Consider the following 17,811-nt stretch of genomic DNA (forward strand, 5'->3'; position numbering starts at 1 on the left):
AAAAGAGGCCAGCTTGGGTGAACAAACTGAGATCCTACCTTAAAAAAAAAAAAAAAAAAAACAAGAAAAATATCTGTGTCCTGAAGTGTACTGTAAATGCCGCAACGAGGCGCTGTGGGTTTGCAGTCACTGTTGCTTTAGGGCAGGAAATCCAGGAGTGCGGCCGGCTGGCTGCTGTGGGGTTCTGACTTCTGTGTGAGGTGGAACCGTTGGATTTCCAGCCAGTAGAAGGTGTTGCTTCAGCAGGTTTGCAACGAAAAGAAATATTTGCTTCACAAATTGGTTTTCACATTCCTCACACTGAAAACAGGACAATTGTGAATAACTTTGTGTGGAAATGTTCCATATGCTGAAATGCTGCATGGAGTTCATGTCTCCAGAATAGCTGTGAGTGGTCCTTTTTCTCTGAAAAGGATGAGGACATTTTACTGAGTCACAGTGTTGACATACATTTCATTCAGTGGCCCCAGGTGATAGACATGAGTAAGAGCTTCTGTTAGGGAGCTCCCACTCCAGTGGAGGAAACAGCAAGACAGAGGGAGGTAACTCAGGCTGGGAGAGAGTTCTGGTAGACTGATCCTTGTATTGGGTCTTCATGTGTTTAGGTTCAGTGGCTTTCAGTGAAGTCCAGTTTTTTCTGTAAAGGTTTACAGAAAACCTTTACAGGGAGGGCATACCAGGCAGAGGGCCCCACAGGAGCTGGGAGTAGAGAGGTGGGTTTGTTCAGTATTGGTACAATTTACTGTATATTTTAAGACTCTAGATACCCGTTCCTTTTCATTTATAGAAAACATCACCCCACGGCTTCTCTTTTTTTTTTTTTACTATTTATAAGGTCTTTTGAAGAAAAAAATTCTTAAAGATGTATCTTTCAGGCTGGGAACAGTAGCTCATGACTGTAATCATAGCACTTTGGGAGGCCAAGGTGGACAGATCACCTGAGGTCAGGAGTTCGAGACCAGCCTCCCCATCATAGTGAAGCCCCATCTCTACTAAAAATACAAAAATTTGCCAAGCATGGTGGCACATTCCAGCTACCTGGGAGGCTGAAATGAGAATTGCTTGAACTTGGGATGTGGAGGTTGCAGTGAGCCAGGATCAGGCCACTGCACTCCAGCCTGGGTGACAGAGTGAAACCCTGCCTCAAGAAAAAAAAAAAAGCATCTTTGAAACCTTTAATCTGTCTCTGATCGAGTTTGTGTATGGAGTGAGCTGTGGGGTCTATTTTCAGTTCTTTCCTTGTAGATGTCCATTATCCCATCAAAGTTTATTATTAAATAATTCTTTACTCTGCAGTGTCAATCTGTCTTCATAGGTTTCCCTGTGTGCATAGGTCTGTTTCAGGGTTCTGTCCTCTTCTTTTGATCTGTTTGTTGTTCTCTGTGCTAAAACCATACAGTACTGATTATGGTAATAAGTCTGTTCAATAGGGCAGGCCCAGGCTGGGCATGTTGGTTCACGCCTGTAATCCCAGCACTTTGGGAGACTGAGGCGGGTGGATCACAAGGTCAAGAGATCCGGACCATCCAGGCCAACATGGTGAACCCCCGTCTCTACTAAAAATACAAAAATTAGCTGGGCATGATGGCACACGCCTATAGTCCCAGCTACTTGGGAGGTCCATTGAACCCAGGAGGCTGAGGTTGCAGTGAGCCGAGATCACGCCACTGCACTCCAGCCTGGCAACAGAGCAAGACTCCATCTCAAAAAAAAAAAAAAAAATGGCAGGCCCTCACACCTGGGTTTACCCCCCCGACCCCCAGAGTTTCGCTCTTGTTGCCCAAGCTGGAGTGCAGTAGCTTGATCTCAGCTCACTGCAACCTCTGCCTCCCGGGTTCAAGCGATTTTCCTGCCTCAGCCTCCGAGTAGCTGGGATTACAGGCACGCGCCACTATGCCTGGCTAATTTTTTGTATTTTTTTAGAGATGGGGTTTCACCATGTTAGCCAGACTGGTCTTGAACTCCTGACCTCAGATGATCTGCTCGCCTCAGCCTCCCAAAGTGCTGGGATTACAGGCGTGACCCACTGCACCCAGCCACACCTGGTTCTTTTTTAGAGGGATCTGTTCCAAATGAAATACAGAATTGGCTTATCAGGCAGGTTACACCAAGACAATAAGCACCTCCCAGCACTGAGGTTTGGATTGGGATAACATTGAATTTACGGATGAGTTTGGATGGAACTGACATTTTAATAGTAGAGTGTTGTCCGTCCGTGATCATGGTATGTCTCATGTATTGAGGTCATCTTCATTGTCTCTTGAAGTTCTGTTTTCTCTCTGAAAGTTTTTCACGTTTTTAGATCCATTCCTCGTGAATTTATATTTTTTTTGCTATGTTGTAAATGATACCTTCTTTGTTGCATTTTTCAACAGTTTCTTCATGGTACGTGGAAGTACAGTTGATTTCGGTCTAAGCACTAACATTTTTTTCTCAGTAATTGGGTATTGCCATTTTTCCCATAGGATTACATCCCAGTAGACCAGGAAGAGTTAAGAGATTACGTCAAAGCTAGGCTGAAGGTCTTTTATGAAGAAGAGCTTGATGTTCCACTGGTCCTGTTCAATGAAGTCCTCGACCACGTGCTGAGGATTGACAGGTGGGCTTTTTATTGTTACAGCCCCACCTCTCACCTAAGCTGCCCTTGAGTTAGTGCGCCGGGACACGCCAGGCCTCATGCTGTCCTATCACCTCCACCTCAGGCTTCTCTGCTAAGCAGCTCCCTCCTCATCTTCTTTCGGAGTCCAGCTTACCATCCTCAGTTTATCCCAAGCAGAACTTCACTCTTCCCCCGCCGAGCACTGCGTACCTGCCGTGGTTACGGCCCTTTGACCTCCAGCTAGAATTGCATTAGTCTTTCGTGTCAGGCTGGAGAACAGGACCGTGGCTTACGGCTCTTTGCATTCCTGCTTGACCTCACAAATAACAGTAGCTCAGCACATGTTTAATGTACAAGTTCAAGTTAAAACATGTTCAAAATACCATAGACACTAGACGTGAGTCAAAAGGGGAATGAGGCATTATAAGCCTTAACAGTGAGCGGTTCTGATAATGTTTCAGAATATTCCGTCAACCTCAAGGCCACTTGCTTCTGATCGGTGTTAGTGGAGCAGGAAAAACTACCCTGTCGCGTTTCGTCGCCTGGATGAACGGTTTGAGTGTGTACCAGATTAAGGTGCGTCTGGTCGGTGACCTCTTAATCCCAGCAACAGATTCTTGCTGTGTGTGCAGAGCTCAGTGAGTAGGAACGGACCTAACTTGCCTCTGCTTCTGTAGGTCCATAGGAAGTACACAGGGGAAGACTTCGATGAAGATCTGCGGACAGTGTTGAGACGTTCTGGCTGTAAAAATGAGAAGATAGCCTTCATAATGGATGAATCTAACGTATTAGATTCTGGCTTCCTGGAGCGAATGAATACCCTTCTGGCCAATGGAGAGGTGATTAGGTGATGTGTTGCGTTGTGTTACGTGTTACTGGGGGACCAGTAAATCAGCACTGTGCTGTTTCCCAGGTACCTGGTCTCTTTGAAGGAGACGAGTATGCCACCTTGATGACACAGTGCAAAGAGGGGGCACAGAAGGAAGGCCTGATGCTGGACTCGCACGAGGAGCTCTACAAGTGGTTCACCAGCCAGGTCATCCGCAACCTCCACGTCGTGTTCACCATGAACCCGTCCTCAGAGGGGCTCAAGGACCGGGCAGCCACATCGCCAGCACTTTTCAACAGGTATACGGACCTTTATTTCGCTCTGGGTCAGAACAGTCGGTGTCTTTCCAAGGGGCAAAGCCTGTCCTTCGTAGCTGTTTTGGAACATGAGCCTCTTTCTCAGGTGTGTGTTGAATTGGTTTGGAGACTGGTCCACCGAAGCACTGTATCAGGTTGGCAAAGAATTCACAAGTAAAATGGACCTGGAGAAGCCAAATTACATCGTGCCTGATTACATGCCAGTTGTATATGATAAACTGCCTCAGCCACCATCCCACCGGGAAGCCATTGTGAACAGCTGTGTGTTTGTTCATCAGACTCTTCACCAGGTGCGTTCAGTTTTGAGATGGACGTATAAAACACAAAACTGTCATGCTAACATAAAACTAAATTGCTATAAAAATAGACCTTAAGGCCAGGTGTGGCGACTCACGCCTGTAATCCCAGAACTTTGGGAGGGCAAGGTGGGAGGACTGCTTGAATCCAGGGGTTCAAGACCAGCCTGGGCAACATGGCAAGACCTCATCTCTACAAAAAAATAAAAATAAAATTAGCCAGGCATGTTGGCGCGCACCTGTAGCCCCAGCTACTCAGGAGGCTGAGGTGGGAGGATCACTTAACCCAGGATATGGAGGTTACAGTGAGCTGAGATCATGCCACACAATCCAGCCTGGGCACCAGAGTGAGACCCAGACTCAAAAAAAAAAAAAATAGACCTTAGGACACTTCATATTTGATATTGTACTATTACTTATAAAGGAAGTACCTGTTTCTCACCTCTTAACAATCTCATTCTTGTCACTAGGCTGCAGATTCTGGGGCCATCTAATACTTTAGTGCCCCCCGCTGACTCTGCCTCTAATAAAGTGATCTTCTCTGCCTTTTTTTCCCACCGCTGCTGTATGTTCGGGCCCTTACTCTCTCCTCTAGACCAGGCATCAGCACGCTTTCTCTTCTAAAGAGCTAGACCGTAAATGTTTTAGGCTTTGCAGGTGACATGGTCTCTGGCACAGCTCCTCTGCCACCGTTGCAGGGCAAGAGCCTCCAAAGACCATATATCAGTGAATGGGTGTGGCTGTGGCCAGTAAAACCTCATTACCAAAAAATGCAGGATTTGGCCTGCTAGCCATATTTTACTAACCCTTGCTATAGATTCTCTGTCATAGAAGAGTCCAGTCTACTCCTCTCTCCCGGAAGAGCTTTGTGAAACCTACTCTAAGCTTGTGAGTGTCCTGCTGCCCAGCCCCTGCAGGCCGTCTCCATTGCTCTAGGAATGTCACACAGCCCTGGCTTCCCCTGCTAGTCTGATCATCTTGCTGTGCTTCAGAAATCAAGGGACCAGAGCAGCATCTCACGTCAGGCCTGCCTTGCCCCTCTTGCCTGTGTCATTTCTTACTAATAGAAGGTGGAAGCAGGCTAGCTAACACTTCCACAGTCACTGCCATTTGTGACGCCTTTTCACGTAAAGTACACCTCTGAGGGTAGCATCCTCACCAGCGTCGGTTTAGAGAAGTTAAAGTGCTTGGAAGTGTAAGGGGCCTCTCGAAAGCTCGAGGTGGCTAAGCCGAGGCCCGGCTCGAGTGTTCTGGCCCCCAAGGACTGAGCAGCTCCTACCATGTCATACTGGCCTGCCAAGGCCAAAATTGTTTCCTGAGGTTAACTCAGAGTTTCCTGAAGGTGAAAAGATGTAACTGTTTTCCGAAAGGCAAATGCTCGGCTAGCAAAGCGAGGCGGCAGAACGATGGCCATCACCCCTCGCCACTACCTGGACTTCATCAACCACTACGCCAACCTGTTCCACGAGAAGCGGAGCGAGCTGGAGGAGCAGCAGATGCACTTGAACGTGGGGCTCAGGAAGATCAAGGAGACAGTCGACCAGGTATGTCACAGGCACACATTCCTCAGGGGAGCGAGCCGCAGTGAGGACACCTTTCCATATGATTTCTGCATGTTTCTCATCTCTGAGTGTGGGCTTTGCTCTTTAGGTAGAGGAACTGCGTCGTGACTTGAGGATAAAGAGCCAAGAGCTGGAGGTGAAGAATGCAGCAGCCAATGACAAGCTGAAGAAGATGGTGAAAGACCAGCAGGAGGCTGAAAAGAAGAAGGTACTTGCCTTGGTGTCAGGGAACTCTGGCTTGTAAGGAGTGGGCATTCTCAGTCTCCAATGAGAGTAGGAAATGTTCAAAATGGGTCTCAGAGAGAGAGAGAGAGAGAGAGTGTGTGTGTGTGTGTGTGTCTGTGTGTGTGTGTTGGCAGAGTGAAGAAAGCTGTTTAGAATTTACTCAGCAAATTAACCATTGCTTAACCCATACCTAAGCCATCCGTCCTTTCTAGGTTATGAGCCAAGAAATCCAGGAACAGCTGCATAAGCAGCAGGAGGTAATTGCAGACAAACAAATGAGTGTGAAGGAAGATCTCGATAAGGTGGAACCGGCTGTCATTGAGGCCCAGAATGGTAGGTAAAGACTGTCGGAGCTCTGACATCTAGAAAGTGTGCTCTCCCTCAGCATGACTGGAGTCCGGGTCACAGAACATCGCACGCGCTTCCCGCAAAGGTTTTGCTGATGTACGTTTCCAGGAACATGAGTAACCATCTGAAGCTTTCTCTGCCTCACCGTCCTCATGTCTTAAAGCAAAGTTCCTACAAAGCTAGATTGTGTTTACCATAGTGAAACCCTTCTCATTAAAGAAACTTCACAATATAAGCTTTATGTCAATACACGTTTTAGAGATCTGTTGATAATTATGTAAATATGCTATTTGTTAGCCCCTGACTTGGATTTCGCCAGGAAATATAAAATATTCAGTGTAGGCCAGACACAGTGGCTCAATCCCAGCACTTTTGGAGGTAGAGGTGGGTGCATCACCTGAGGTCAGTAGTTCAAGACCAGCCTGGCCAACGTGGTAAAACCCTGTCTCTACTAAAAACACAAAAATAAGCCAGGCGTGGTGGTGGGCACCTGTAATCCCAGCTACTCAGGAGAATTGCCTGAACTCAGGAGGCGGAGGTTGTGGTGAGCCGAGATCGCGCCATTGCTCTCCAGCCTGGGTAACGAGCGAAACTCCATCTCAAAAAAAAAAAAAAAAATCTGCGTAACTGTCTTTTAGTTATTTCTGATTGTTTTGGCTCTGACCCAATTGCTGATTTCAGTATTGATAGCAGTCACTTCTCTTTTTCCATTCCTTACATGCCTGTAAGATGCTATGGAAATAGAGCAATAACGTGCCACCCTATTTTAGTTTGCCGTTTATGCAGTGATTAAGGCTGCTCTCAGCCAGGTGAGGTGGCTCACACCCGTAATCCCAGCACTTTCAGAGGCTGAGGCAGAAGGATCATTTGAACTTAGGAGTTTGTGACCAGTCTGGGTAACATAGCAAGGCCCCACCTCTAGTTTAAAATAAATAAATGAAAGGAAAGAGTGCTCTCTTCCTGCCCACTAGTATTTAACCTGCTTCAAATAACCCAATTATCTGTAGTTTTTGCATTACACAAGATGAATTCAAATGTACCACCCAAGCTACAGATTTTCATTTAGAGTTGGATTTGGATGAGAATTTAACGTAGTTCTCACCTTCTAATAATTACTTAAAATTGTTTTACAAAAATTCCAGTGTAGAAAACCCTTTCAGTGTATAGAAGTCATTGGCCATTGTTTTTGTTTTGCTTTTTTTGAGATAGGGTCTCACCCGGCCCCCAGGCTGGAGTGTAGTGGTGCAGTTGTGGCTCACGGTAGCCTCAGCCTGCCCTGTTCCAGACGATCCTTGCACCTGAGCCTCCCGAGCAGCTGGGACTATCCATGCGCGCCACCACACCCAGCTAATTTTTGTATTTTTTGTGGAGTCAGGGTTTTGCCATGTTTCCCAGGCTGGTCTCAAACTCCTGGGCTCAAGTGATCTACCTGCCTCAGCCTCCAAAAGTACTAAGACTACATGTGTGAGCCTGTGCCCAGCAGCCATTGTTTTAGAACTGTGAGCTCCACATCTTTACTCCTTCCATCAGACAGCTTCTGAATTGTTGCAAATTGAAAATGTCTGTTGAAATTGTATAAAATGCATAATTACACTTAAAAAAAACTTTTGGCCGGGTACAGTGGCTCAAACTTATAATCCCAACACTTTGGGAAGCCAAGGCAGGTGGATCACCTGAGGTCAGGAGTTCAAGACCAGCCTGGCCAACATGGTGAAACCCCATCTCTACTTAGAAAAGTACAAAAAATTAGCCAGGCATGGTGGCAGGCACCTGTAATCCCAACTACTCAGGAGGCTGAGGCAGGAGAGTCACTGGAACTTGGGAGGCGGAGGTTGTAGTGAGCCAAGATCGCACCACTGCACTCCAGCCTCAGCAACAGAGTGAGACTCCACCTCAAAAGAAATAAATAAATAATATATTCTTAATCTTTATAGAGATAAAGGAATTAGTGAGGACTTGTGAGACATTATAAAGGTAATATCCTGCTTTTTAATGAATGCTTGCATTTTGTAAGATCTTCATAATCATTTAAGAGATCAGCTACTTACCCTATTCCAGAGGGTTTAATATAGATAAACTCATTTCTTAGCTCTTCTGAGCAGCTAGCTGTCCGTTCTCTCTTTGGAGTTGGAGCTCCTGGCTGTTTCATTCTCAACATGCTTTGCCCTGTCTTCTCCCACCCACCGGCCCTCATCCACTCCTGCTGCCACTCAGCTGTGAAGTCGATCAAGAAGCAGCACCTCGTGGAGGTGAGGTCCATGGCCAACCCTCCTGCTGCTGTGAAGCTGGCGCTCGAGTCCATCTGCCTGCTGCTGGGGGAGAGCACCACAGACTGGAAGCAGATCCGCTCCATCATCATGCGGGAGAACTTCATCCCGACCATTGTCAACTTCTCTGCGGAGGAGATCAGGTAAGAAAGTGGAAATGCCAAGGTAGTGTTGGAAATTGAAATCAGTTGTTCATGCTGGGCACAATGCCTCATGCCTCTAATCCCAGAACTTTGGGAGGCCAAGGCAGATGAAGTGCTTGAGCCTAGGAGTTGGAAACCAACCTGGCGACACCCTGCCTCTACCAAAAAAAATACAAAAATTAGCTGGGCAGGTGGCATGCGCCTATAGTCCCAGGTACTTGGGAGGCTGAGGTGGGAGGATTGCTTGAACCCAGGAATTGAGGCTTCAGTGAACCTAGATCACGCCACCGCACTCCAGCCTGGGTGGCAGAGCAAGACCCTGTCTCATTTAAAAGAAAAAAAGAAGGAAATTGTTGAAGTGTTGAGAGCACATTTCAGCTTTTGCCTGAGAACCGAGGGTCAATCTAGCTCATCCCCAGTGGTCAGTCGTTGGGGCAGTGAGATGGGAGCTGGCTCTAGTCTTTTCCATTTTAATTTTATGAAAACTTTCTTGCTTTTGTCCTGCATGTGCTTAGAAATACCATTCCTTTTTTTCAGTGACGCCATAAGGGAGAAGATGAAGAAAAACTACATGTCCAATCCAAGTTACAATTACGAGATTGTCAATCGGGCTTCCCTGGCTTGTGGCCCTATGGTGAAATGGGCAGTTGCACAGGTGATTAGCACAGCCCAGAGCTCCCATGTGAAAGGTGACCTCTTTTCCCGTCGCTTAAATAACAGTTATCAATTGGTTCTTCCCAGCTTAACTATGCAGACATGTTAAAGAGAGTGGAGCCCCTACGCAATGAGCTGCAGAAACTGGAAGATGACGCCAAAGACAACCAGCAGAAGGCCAATGAGGTGGAGCAGATGATCCGAGACCTGGAAGCCAGCATCGCCCGCTACAAGGAGGAATACGCCGTCCTGATCTCAGAGGCCCAGGCCATCAAGGCCGACCTGGCAGCTGTCGAGGCAAAAGTAAGATAATCATCATTCATCCACAGTCTTCTTGCTATGGAGGCAGAGATTAACACACTTTAACATGAGCTGCACGGACCATGTTGGTCTCAGTAGCTCTTTAACATCTGCCCTGAGGACTTTTTTCCTGGAAAATAATACACACTGAGTATTTACTAAGTGTTGTTAATGAGGATAGGTTGATACAAACTGGACAGTTTGCAGCCAGTGAATCCCCCACCGCCAGCTCCAGACCTATTTGCTCTACTGCCCAAGGCCCTCAATGGTGGTGTCTCTGGTCTGCCTGCAGTCCCTTCCCTGCTGTCAGAATCGCTGCCTCCTACACTGCTCCACAGAATCCTCAGCATAGGCTCTCTCATCTGCTGCCATCAGTGTCTCTCTGTTAAGGCCTCCCTCAGCTGTTCTGCCTCAGAGACCCTTTTTACTCCCGTCTCTCTGCCACTGACAGGTTCCAAGGCTGAAAGTTAGTTCTCCTAACCCAGCTTCGGCCCTGCTGAGGCTCTGAGTCATGTGTGGTCATTAGTTATGTATGATCTGGGTCTCATCGCCTTTGGGATTGTGAACAACGTGGGCACGTTTCTGAGCTACCCGAAACCGTGCACTTAATGTGGATGAACTGATTTGCAGGATTCAGTGTAAATCCTGAAAGGCCCGATCCCGGGGCATCTTGTATGGTTTTCCTTAGGTAAACCGGAGCACCGCTCTTCTGAAGAGCTTGTCTGCCGAACGGGAACGATGGGAAAAAACAAGTGAAACTTTCAAAAACCAGATGTCCACTATTGCTGGGGACTGTCTCTTGTCGGCTGCATTCATTGCCTATGCGGGTTACTTTGACCAGCAGATGCGTCAGAACTTGTTCACTACCTGGTCCCATCACCTGCAGCAAGCCAACATCCAGGTGAGAATTGCGGGCAATTCAGAAGGACGTACAGGCAGTGTGAGGCAAGCCGGTGCCGAGTGCACAGTTGCAGAGTCTTCCCTTGAGAACAGTCCCATCTGTGGCTTTGAAGAGGAGGAAAGGTAACAGCCTTGCATTTCAGTTCCGTACAGATATTGCCAGGACAGAATACCTTTCCAATGCCGACGAGCGTCTTCGCTGGCAGGCCAGCTCCTTGCCTGCAGATGACCTGTGCACAGAAAATGCCATCATGCTGAAACGGTTCAATAGGTATGAGCTCGGGTGCTGAGGAGAGGCATGGGAGGAATATGGGTGGTGATCTTGAATTTTTTTTCAAAACACACCCTTGTTTGAAGAGAGGAATAGAAAATGGGGCGTGGGTATACAGTGCTGGCAGCTTGGTGCTTCTCTGACGGTGGGGCATGTGCTGTTCTCTTTACTGTCAAGTGTCTGAGTTATTCTGCGGTGAATTCTTCTTGTAACCTTCTAAAATTGACTGGTAGGGGCCAGGCATGGGTGGATCACCTGAAGTCAGGAATTCGAGACCAACCTGGCCAATGTGGTCAAACCCCATCTCTACTAAAAATACAAAAAAATAGCCGGGCATGGTGGTACATGCCTATAATACCAGCTACTCAGGAGGCTGAGGCAGGAGAATTGCTTGAACCCAGGAGGCAGAGGTTGTGGTGAGCCGAGATTGCGCCACTGCACTCCAGCCTGGGCAACCGAGCAAGACTCCGTCTCAAAAAAAACCATAAAAATGTGTGATAGAATATTGTTTGCTAGGAAAAATAAAAAATTTAAACAGAAAAATGAAACTGATTAGCAGCATTGTGTTTAGGTGGACATTCAAACAGTCCTCCTGTATTAAAAGGGTTAAAAATACTTAGCTAGTTGAAGGGGAAGTGCTACCTGTTTTTCTGTTTAGGAAGGACAGAATAAGAAATGGGATGTAACTGCAATGAAGATGGGCTAGGTGCTGACAGGGCTCCATGTCTCACAGGTGGTGCTGACTAGAATGTGGATCCATCAATCAGTAGAGTCTGTGCAGGGCTGGATTTATCTACATTTGTAGACATTTGTCTAAATGACCCTTTGACCTAGGAGTTCCACTTCTAGGTGTTGGTTCAACAGTAGCCTGCCATGTGTAAAAAAACAGCAAATCTAAAACTAAGTGTGTACCAGCTGGAGACTGGAGATAACTTGGATGGCCCTCCTGAGGCCCAGTGAGAGACTGTCTCCACGCTGCAGTGCTGGCTGGTCTTCACAGACACAGGACATTCAAATACAGGATGCACAGGTGCAGAGCAGAGAATAGAGGCCTCCCCCACGGCCACAGGACCCACTCTGACACAAGTGTCTGTAAACCTAGACCTTCTCTATAAAGACAGACGAGAAACTGGTAAAAGCCATCACGTGGGGAAGGGACTTTAGTGACCAAAGAATAGGGTCAGAAAGGCAGGGCAGCGTGGTTCTTCTCACCATGTGCCCTTTTATAGTTTGAGTTTTGTAGAAGCTTGTGTGTATATTACCAGTTGGTTTTTTTTTTTTAATGTTTTAACTGCCTTTCTTTCCTCAGTTGTAGAATGGATTTGATAATAGTATCTGCCTCACAGGGCTGTTGTGAGGGTTATGTGAGGTAGTGTCTATAATTTGACACGGTCCCTGGCAATTTAAATTCTGTGTGATGTTATCCCTTGATGCTGCTGCACCATCGTTGTCAATACCTGCTGTCTAGAAGGGTTGTAAATGTGAAAAAGCTATTCTAACAGTGCAGGATGCTGAGAGAGGATGATTGTCCCAGACGGAAAAGGATGTCTAGCTGTGCCCCTCCTGGTATGTGATTCAGGCTACCTCCTCTTTCTAGTAGTTCTTCAAAAGGATGATGTGATGTTAGCATTAAGCACGTGAGCTTTATTGGTAAACCTGAAAACGTCTCTGGAAAGCACTCTTGGGTGGCCATGACAGCCTGTCCCTCTCATCGGGGACTTAGCTAACCATGATCCTGCGCTTTCCCCATTTGGTGTTTCAACCTCCTCCTCTGTGGCCTCATCCTCAGGTATCCGCTGATCATTGACCCCTCCGGACAGGCCACCGAATTCATTATGAATGAATATAAGGATCGTAAGATCACACGGACCAGCTTCTTGGATGACGCCTTCAGGAAGAACTTAGAGAGTGCGCTGAGATTCGGGAACCCGCTTCTGGTCCAGGTTGGTGTTTGCCCTTGAATTCTTGAAACACTGCATTCGAGAGTGAATTCCTTTTTGGGGGCTGCATTTAGTTTTCAACTTCGTAAGACTTCATTTTGTATCAGAAGGATAAAGCTTTGAGATGGTTCTATAACAGATCAATCCAACAGAATCATTATTTGCATTTAAAATTCCATTCAGTGGTCGGGCACAGTGGCTCATGCCTTAATCTCAGCACTTTGGGAGGCCGAGGCAGGTGGATCATCTGAGGTCAGGAGTTCCAGAAAAGTCTGGCCAACATGGTGAAACCCCATCTCTACAAAAAATATAAACATTAGCCAGGTGAGGTGGCAGGCACCTGTAATCCCAGCTGCTTGGGAGGCTGAGGCAACAGAATCGCTTGAACCCGAGAGGTAGAGGTTGCAGTGAGCCAAGATCATGCCACTACACTCCAGCCTGGGAGACAGAATGAAACTGTCTTAAAAAAAAAAAAAAGTTATATTCATTACAGCCATAAAAAGGAATAAGAAACATGTTCAAGAAACAAGAACAAGGAAGATGAGCTTTGCAGCAACACGGATACATGGATGGCGCTGGAGGCCCTTCTCCTCAGCAGACGAATGCAGGAGCAGAAAACCCGTACTGAATGTTCTCACTCACAAGCGGGAGCTAAGGGGTGACAGCACATGGACACATAGAGAACAGCACACACTAGGGCCTTCCAGAGTGCGGAGGGTGGGAGAAGGGAGAGGACCAGGAAAAATCACTACTGGGCACTAGGCTTATCTGGGCGCTGAAATAATTTACAAAATAAACTCCCATGACACAAGTTTACCTGTGTAACAAACCTGCACTTAAAAGTTGGAAAAAAGATTTTTTAATGAAATAAAATGCCATTCAGAGAGTGTATGTCAGCACTGTCCCCCAGAACTTTATGCACCGTGGGAGTACCTTTTGGTCCACACTATCCAGTGTGGTAGCCACTAGCCTCGGGTGGCTACTGAGTACTTCCCATGGCTGGTGTGACTAGGAACTGAGTGTTTTAATTTTTTTGGAGGGTTGAGGGGGAGGTGGAGTCTTGCTCTGTCCCCCAGTCTGAACCTCCTGGGTTCAAGTAATTTTCCTGCCTCAGCCTCCCAAGTAGCTGGGATTACAAGTGTGCACCCCCGTGTCCAGCTAATTTTTGTATTTTTAGTAGAAATGGGGTTTCAGCATGTTTGCCAGGCTGGTCTCAAGCCTGACCTCAAGTGATCTGCCTGCCTCGGCCTCCCAAGTTACAGGTGTGAGGCACCACGCCTGGCCAAGTTTTTAATTTTAGTTAATTTAAGTCTAAGTAGCACACATAGCTAGTGGCCGCCATACGCAAGTGGCAGGTGGCTTCTAGGAAGGCATGCTTGTCTGGAGTAGGATGTCGACACAGCGTTTGGGTGAAGGGAAAGTTGCAGGGCCCTGACCGTCACGTTCCACCGTGTGCTCTGCAGGATGTGGAAAGCTACGATCCTGTTTTGAACCCGGTGCTGAACCGTGAAGTGCGGCGAACAGGTGGGAGAGTGCTCATCACCCTTGGGGACCAGGACATAGACCTGTCACCTTCGTTTGTCATCTTCCTGTCCACCCGGGATCCAACCGTAAGGAATGGGACCCTTCCCCAGAGAAGTCTGGCAGGATTTGGTTTTGCAGCGGAGTTAACAAAACAGACTCTCCTGTTACCTATTTTGGCAGGTTGAGTTCCCACCAGATCTCTGTTCCCGGGTTACTTTTGTAAACTTCACAGTCACCCGTAGCAGTTTACAAAGCCAGTGTCTAAATGAAGTACTTAAAGCAGAAAGACCTGATGTGGATGAGAAACGATCTGATCTTCTTAAACTTCAAGGTAGGATCTGGACCTGTGGCTTTTAGATGGTTGGTGCAGGTGAAGCAGCTGAACGTGTAAGTGACTAGGATGTTCCACATTTGTGGCAAACACTTGAGAGAGCGTTCCTTTTGAAGTATTATTGCAAACTGGATGTTTTACTCATTTAAGGGGAATTTCAGCTCCGTTTGCGTCAGCTGGAAAAATCTCTGCTACAAGCTCTGAACGAGGTGAAAGGGCGCATTTTGGATGACGACACAATCATAACCACTCTGGAGAACCTGAAGAGAGAGGCTGCGGAGGTCACCAGGAAAGTGGAGGAGACAGACGTTGTCATGCAGGAGGTGGAGACCGTGTCCCAGCAGTACCTCCCGCTCTCCACCGCCTGCAGCAGCATCTACTTCACCATGGAATCCCTCAAGCAGGTGGGTGCCTTGGCCGTGCAGAAGCTGGTGGGCCCCGCACAGAAGCTCCTTGGCATGCAGAAGTTCAGCTGCTCACGGCTGCCCACTGCTTCCTTTCAGATACACTTCTTGTACCAGTACTCCCTCCAGTTTTTCCTGGACATTTATCACAACGTCTTATACGAGAACCCGAACCTAAAGGGCGCCACTGACCACACACAGCGCCTGTCCATTATCACGAAGGACCTCTTCCAGGTAGAGAGTGACGTCTTCAGCCGCCCCCCGGCGGGGGGAAGCACAGTGCTGCCTCTTATATGGAACAACATTGTCTCCTGCTCTTGTCCCAGGTGGCGTTTAACCGAGTGGCTCGAGGCATGCTGCATCAGGACCACATCACCTTCGCCATGCTGCTGGCGAGAATCAAACTGAAGGGTACCATGGGGTAAGAGCAGCCGCCTGCACTCACTCCCGAAGGAGAATGGCATCCGTGCTGGTTGCCCACAAGGGTTTCATGATCAGATATGTGCTTTTTTCTTTTCTTTTTTTTTTCTTGGAGACGGAGTTTTGCTGTTGTTACCCAGGCTGGAGTGCAATTGCACGATCTTGGCTCACCACAACCTCCACTTCCTGGGTTCAGGCAATTCTCCTGCCTCAGCCTCCTGAGTATCTGGGACTATAGGCATGCACCACCATGCCCAGCTAATTTTTGTATTTTTAGTAGAGACGGGGTTTCACCATGTTGACCAGGATGGTCTCGATCTCTTGACCTCGTGATCCACCCACCTTGGCCTCCTAAAGTGCTGGGATTACAGGCGTGAGCCACTGCGCCCAGCTTCTTATTACTTGACATGGAGTCTTCTTCTGTTGCCTAGGCAGCAGAGTAGTGGTGCAATATCAGCTTATTGTAACGTCCACCTCCCAGGTTCAAGCATTTATCCTGCTTCAGTCTCCTGAGTAGCTGGGACTACAGGCATGTGCCACCACACCCAGCTAATTATTTTTCTTTTTTTTTTTTTTTTTTGAGACAGGGTTTCTCCATGTTGGTCAGGCTGGTCTCAAACTCCTGACCTCAGGTAATTAATTCACCCACTTCGGCCTCCCAAAGTGCTGGGATTACAGGTGTGAGCCACCGTGCCCAGCCTTTTCCTTTTTTTTTTTTTTTTTTTTTTTTTAATTTTTCTATTTTTAGTAGAGATGGGGTTTCACCATGTTGGTCAGCCTGGTCTCAAACTCCTGACCTCAAGCGATCTGCCCACCTCGGCCTCCCAGAGTGCTGGGATTATAGGCATGAACCACTGCGCCTGGCCTTTTTCTTTTCTTTAAATCACAGCTGTTATTTTAGTGACAGTGGGAATGACTGTGAGAGACCCTAGCTAATCTGTCACACCCTTCGCAGGGAGCCCACCTACGATGCAGAATTCCAGCACTTCTTGAGAGGAAAGGAGATCGTCCTGAGTGCTGGCTCTACCCCCAGGATCCAGGGTCTGACTGTGGAGCAGGCAGAGGCAGTGGTGAGGCTGAGCTGCCTTCCTGCGTTTAAGGACTTGATTGCAAAGGTTCAGGCGGATGAGGTGATTGTTCTTTTAAATGTTCCCAGTGAAAAATGTTGACTTTTTCCCAGGAATTGTAAGGAATCGCATGTTGTGTAAAACCCAGAATGTTGTGTCTGTGCTCTCGTGTCGGACTCTCACATTAGACGTGAGTTGAGTTGCTGTCCCCAGAGGCCAGCCCTGTTCCATGGGTGCTTCCACTGTTGTCTCCACAGCAATTTGGCATCTGGCTGGACAGCAGCTCCCCAGAGCAGACCGTGCCCTACCTCTGGAATGAAGAAACACCTGCAAGTAAGTCCCACGGTGGTTTTCTTTCCGGACCTGAATGTACAGTTGGTTTTGCTACTTAAAGGGATGCTTTCAAAAAATAAAATGTTACTAGCCTGGGCAATAGCTCTACAAAAAATAAAACCTTAGCCAGGCATGGCGGTGCACACCTGTAGTCCCATCTACTCAGGAGGCTAAAGCAGGAAGGTCACTTGAGCCTGGGAGTTTGAGGTTGCATGAGCTGTGATTGCACCACTGCGCTCCAGCCTGGGCAACAGACAGAGAGACCCTGTCTCTGAATGAATGGTCACTGATTCCCAAGGTAAGTATTTCAATGTCAAAACCTTTTAAGGGCCAGGCGCAGTGGCTCGAGCCTATAATCCCAGCACTTTGGGAGGCCAAGGCGGTGGATCACCTGAGGTTAGGGGTTCAATACCAGCCTGGTCAATATGGCAAAAACCCATCTCAAAAAAAAAAAAAACTTTTTTTTTAGGAAACCACTTAAGGAGATGACTTCTAGGTAGGTGTTGGCTTAGAAGTAGATCAAAAAGTTCTTAAAATGCCGGGTGCGGTGGCTCACGCCTGTAATCCCAGCACTTTGGGAGGCCGAGGCGGGTGGATCACAAGGTCAAGAGATCGAGACCATCCTGGTCAACATGGTGAAACCCCGTCTCTTCTAAAAATACAAAAATTAGCTAGGCATGGTGGCACGCGCCTGTAATCCCAGCTACTCAGGAGGCTGAGGCAGGAGAATTGCTTGAACCCAGGAGGCGGAGGTTGCGGTGAGCCGAGATCGCGCCATTGCACTCCAGCCTGGGTAACAAGAGCAAAACTCTGTCTCAAAAAAATAATTTCTGAAAGTCTGATGTTGAGGGGCAAAAAAATAAAAACAAAAACAGAAGTAGATAAAAAATTTCGAATTCCTCTTCATCTCCTGCCTAAAGACCACAAGAGAATGAGACAAGGAGCTCTCGGTAAGGAGTTGGCTGTATTCATGCTGCAGACAGGAATGGAATGCCATAAGCCATTTTTGAGTGTTAGGCCAGACCCTGGGCTAGCCCAGCTGAGAGGAAGTGTCAGACCATGGAAGGCAGAGCATGGAGCC

At 47.6% G+C, this 17,811-nt stretch overlaps 1 protein-coding gene across 1 annotated transcript in view; it reads left to right on the forward strand.

The window, feature by feature from the left end:
• Positions 1-17,811, forward strand: part of DYNC1H1 (dynein cytoplasmic 1 heavy chain 1) — an 83,353-nt gene that overhangs the window by 55,550 nt on the left and 9,992 nt on the right. The window contains exons 44-64 of the mRNA XM_035261535.3: positions 2,466-2,599; positions 3,061-3,175; positions 3,277-3,438; positions 3,513-3,727; positions 3,831-4,035; positions 5,412-5,585; positions 5,692-5,811; positions 6,041-6,161; positions 8,391-8,586; positions 9,124-9,241; positions 9,328-9,543; positions 10,229-10,441; positions 10,584-10,711; positions 12,501-12,654; positions 14,115-14,261; positions 14,356-14,506; positions 14,657-14,910; positions 15,010-15,144; positions 15,237-15,331; positions 16,286-16,460; positions 16,655-16,730. Of these exons, the coding sequence (XP_035117426.1) occupies positions 2,466-2,599; positions 3,061-3,175; positions 3,277-3,438; positions 3,513-3,727; positions 3,831-4,035; positions 5,412-5,585; positions 5,692-5,811; positions 6,041-6,161; positions 8,391-8,586; positions 9,124-9,241; positions 9,328-9,543; positions 10,229-10,441; positions 10,584-10,711; positions 12,501-12,654; positions 14,115-14,261; positions 14,356-14,506; positions 14,657-14,910; positions 15,010-15,144; positions 15,237-15,331; positions 16,286-16,460; positions 16,655-16,730 (3,304 nt within the window). The remainder of the gene's footprint in view (positions 1-2,465; positions 2,600-3,060; positions 3,176-3,276; positions 3,439-3,512; positions 3,728-3,830; positions 4,036-5,411; positions 5,586-5,691; positions 5,812-6,040; positions 6,162-8,390; positions 8,587-9,123; positions 9,242-9,327; positions 9,544-10,228; positions 10,442-10,583; positions 10,712-12,500; positions 12,655-14,114; positions 14,262-14,355; positions 14,507-14,656; positions 14,911-15,009; positions 15,145-15,236; positions 15,332-16,285; positions 16,461-16,654; positions 16,731-17,811) is intronic.

Source organism: Callithrix jacchus, chromosome 8 (assembly GCF_049354715.1).
Source record: "Callithrix jacchus isolate 240 chromosome 8, calJac240_pri, whole genome shotgun sequence".
In the NCBI taxonomy this organism is placed as follows: domain Eukaryota; kingdom Metazoa; phylum Chordata; class Mammalia; order Primates; family Cebidae; genus Callithrix; species Callithrix jacchus.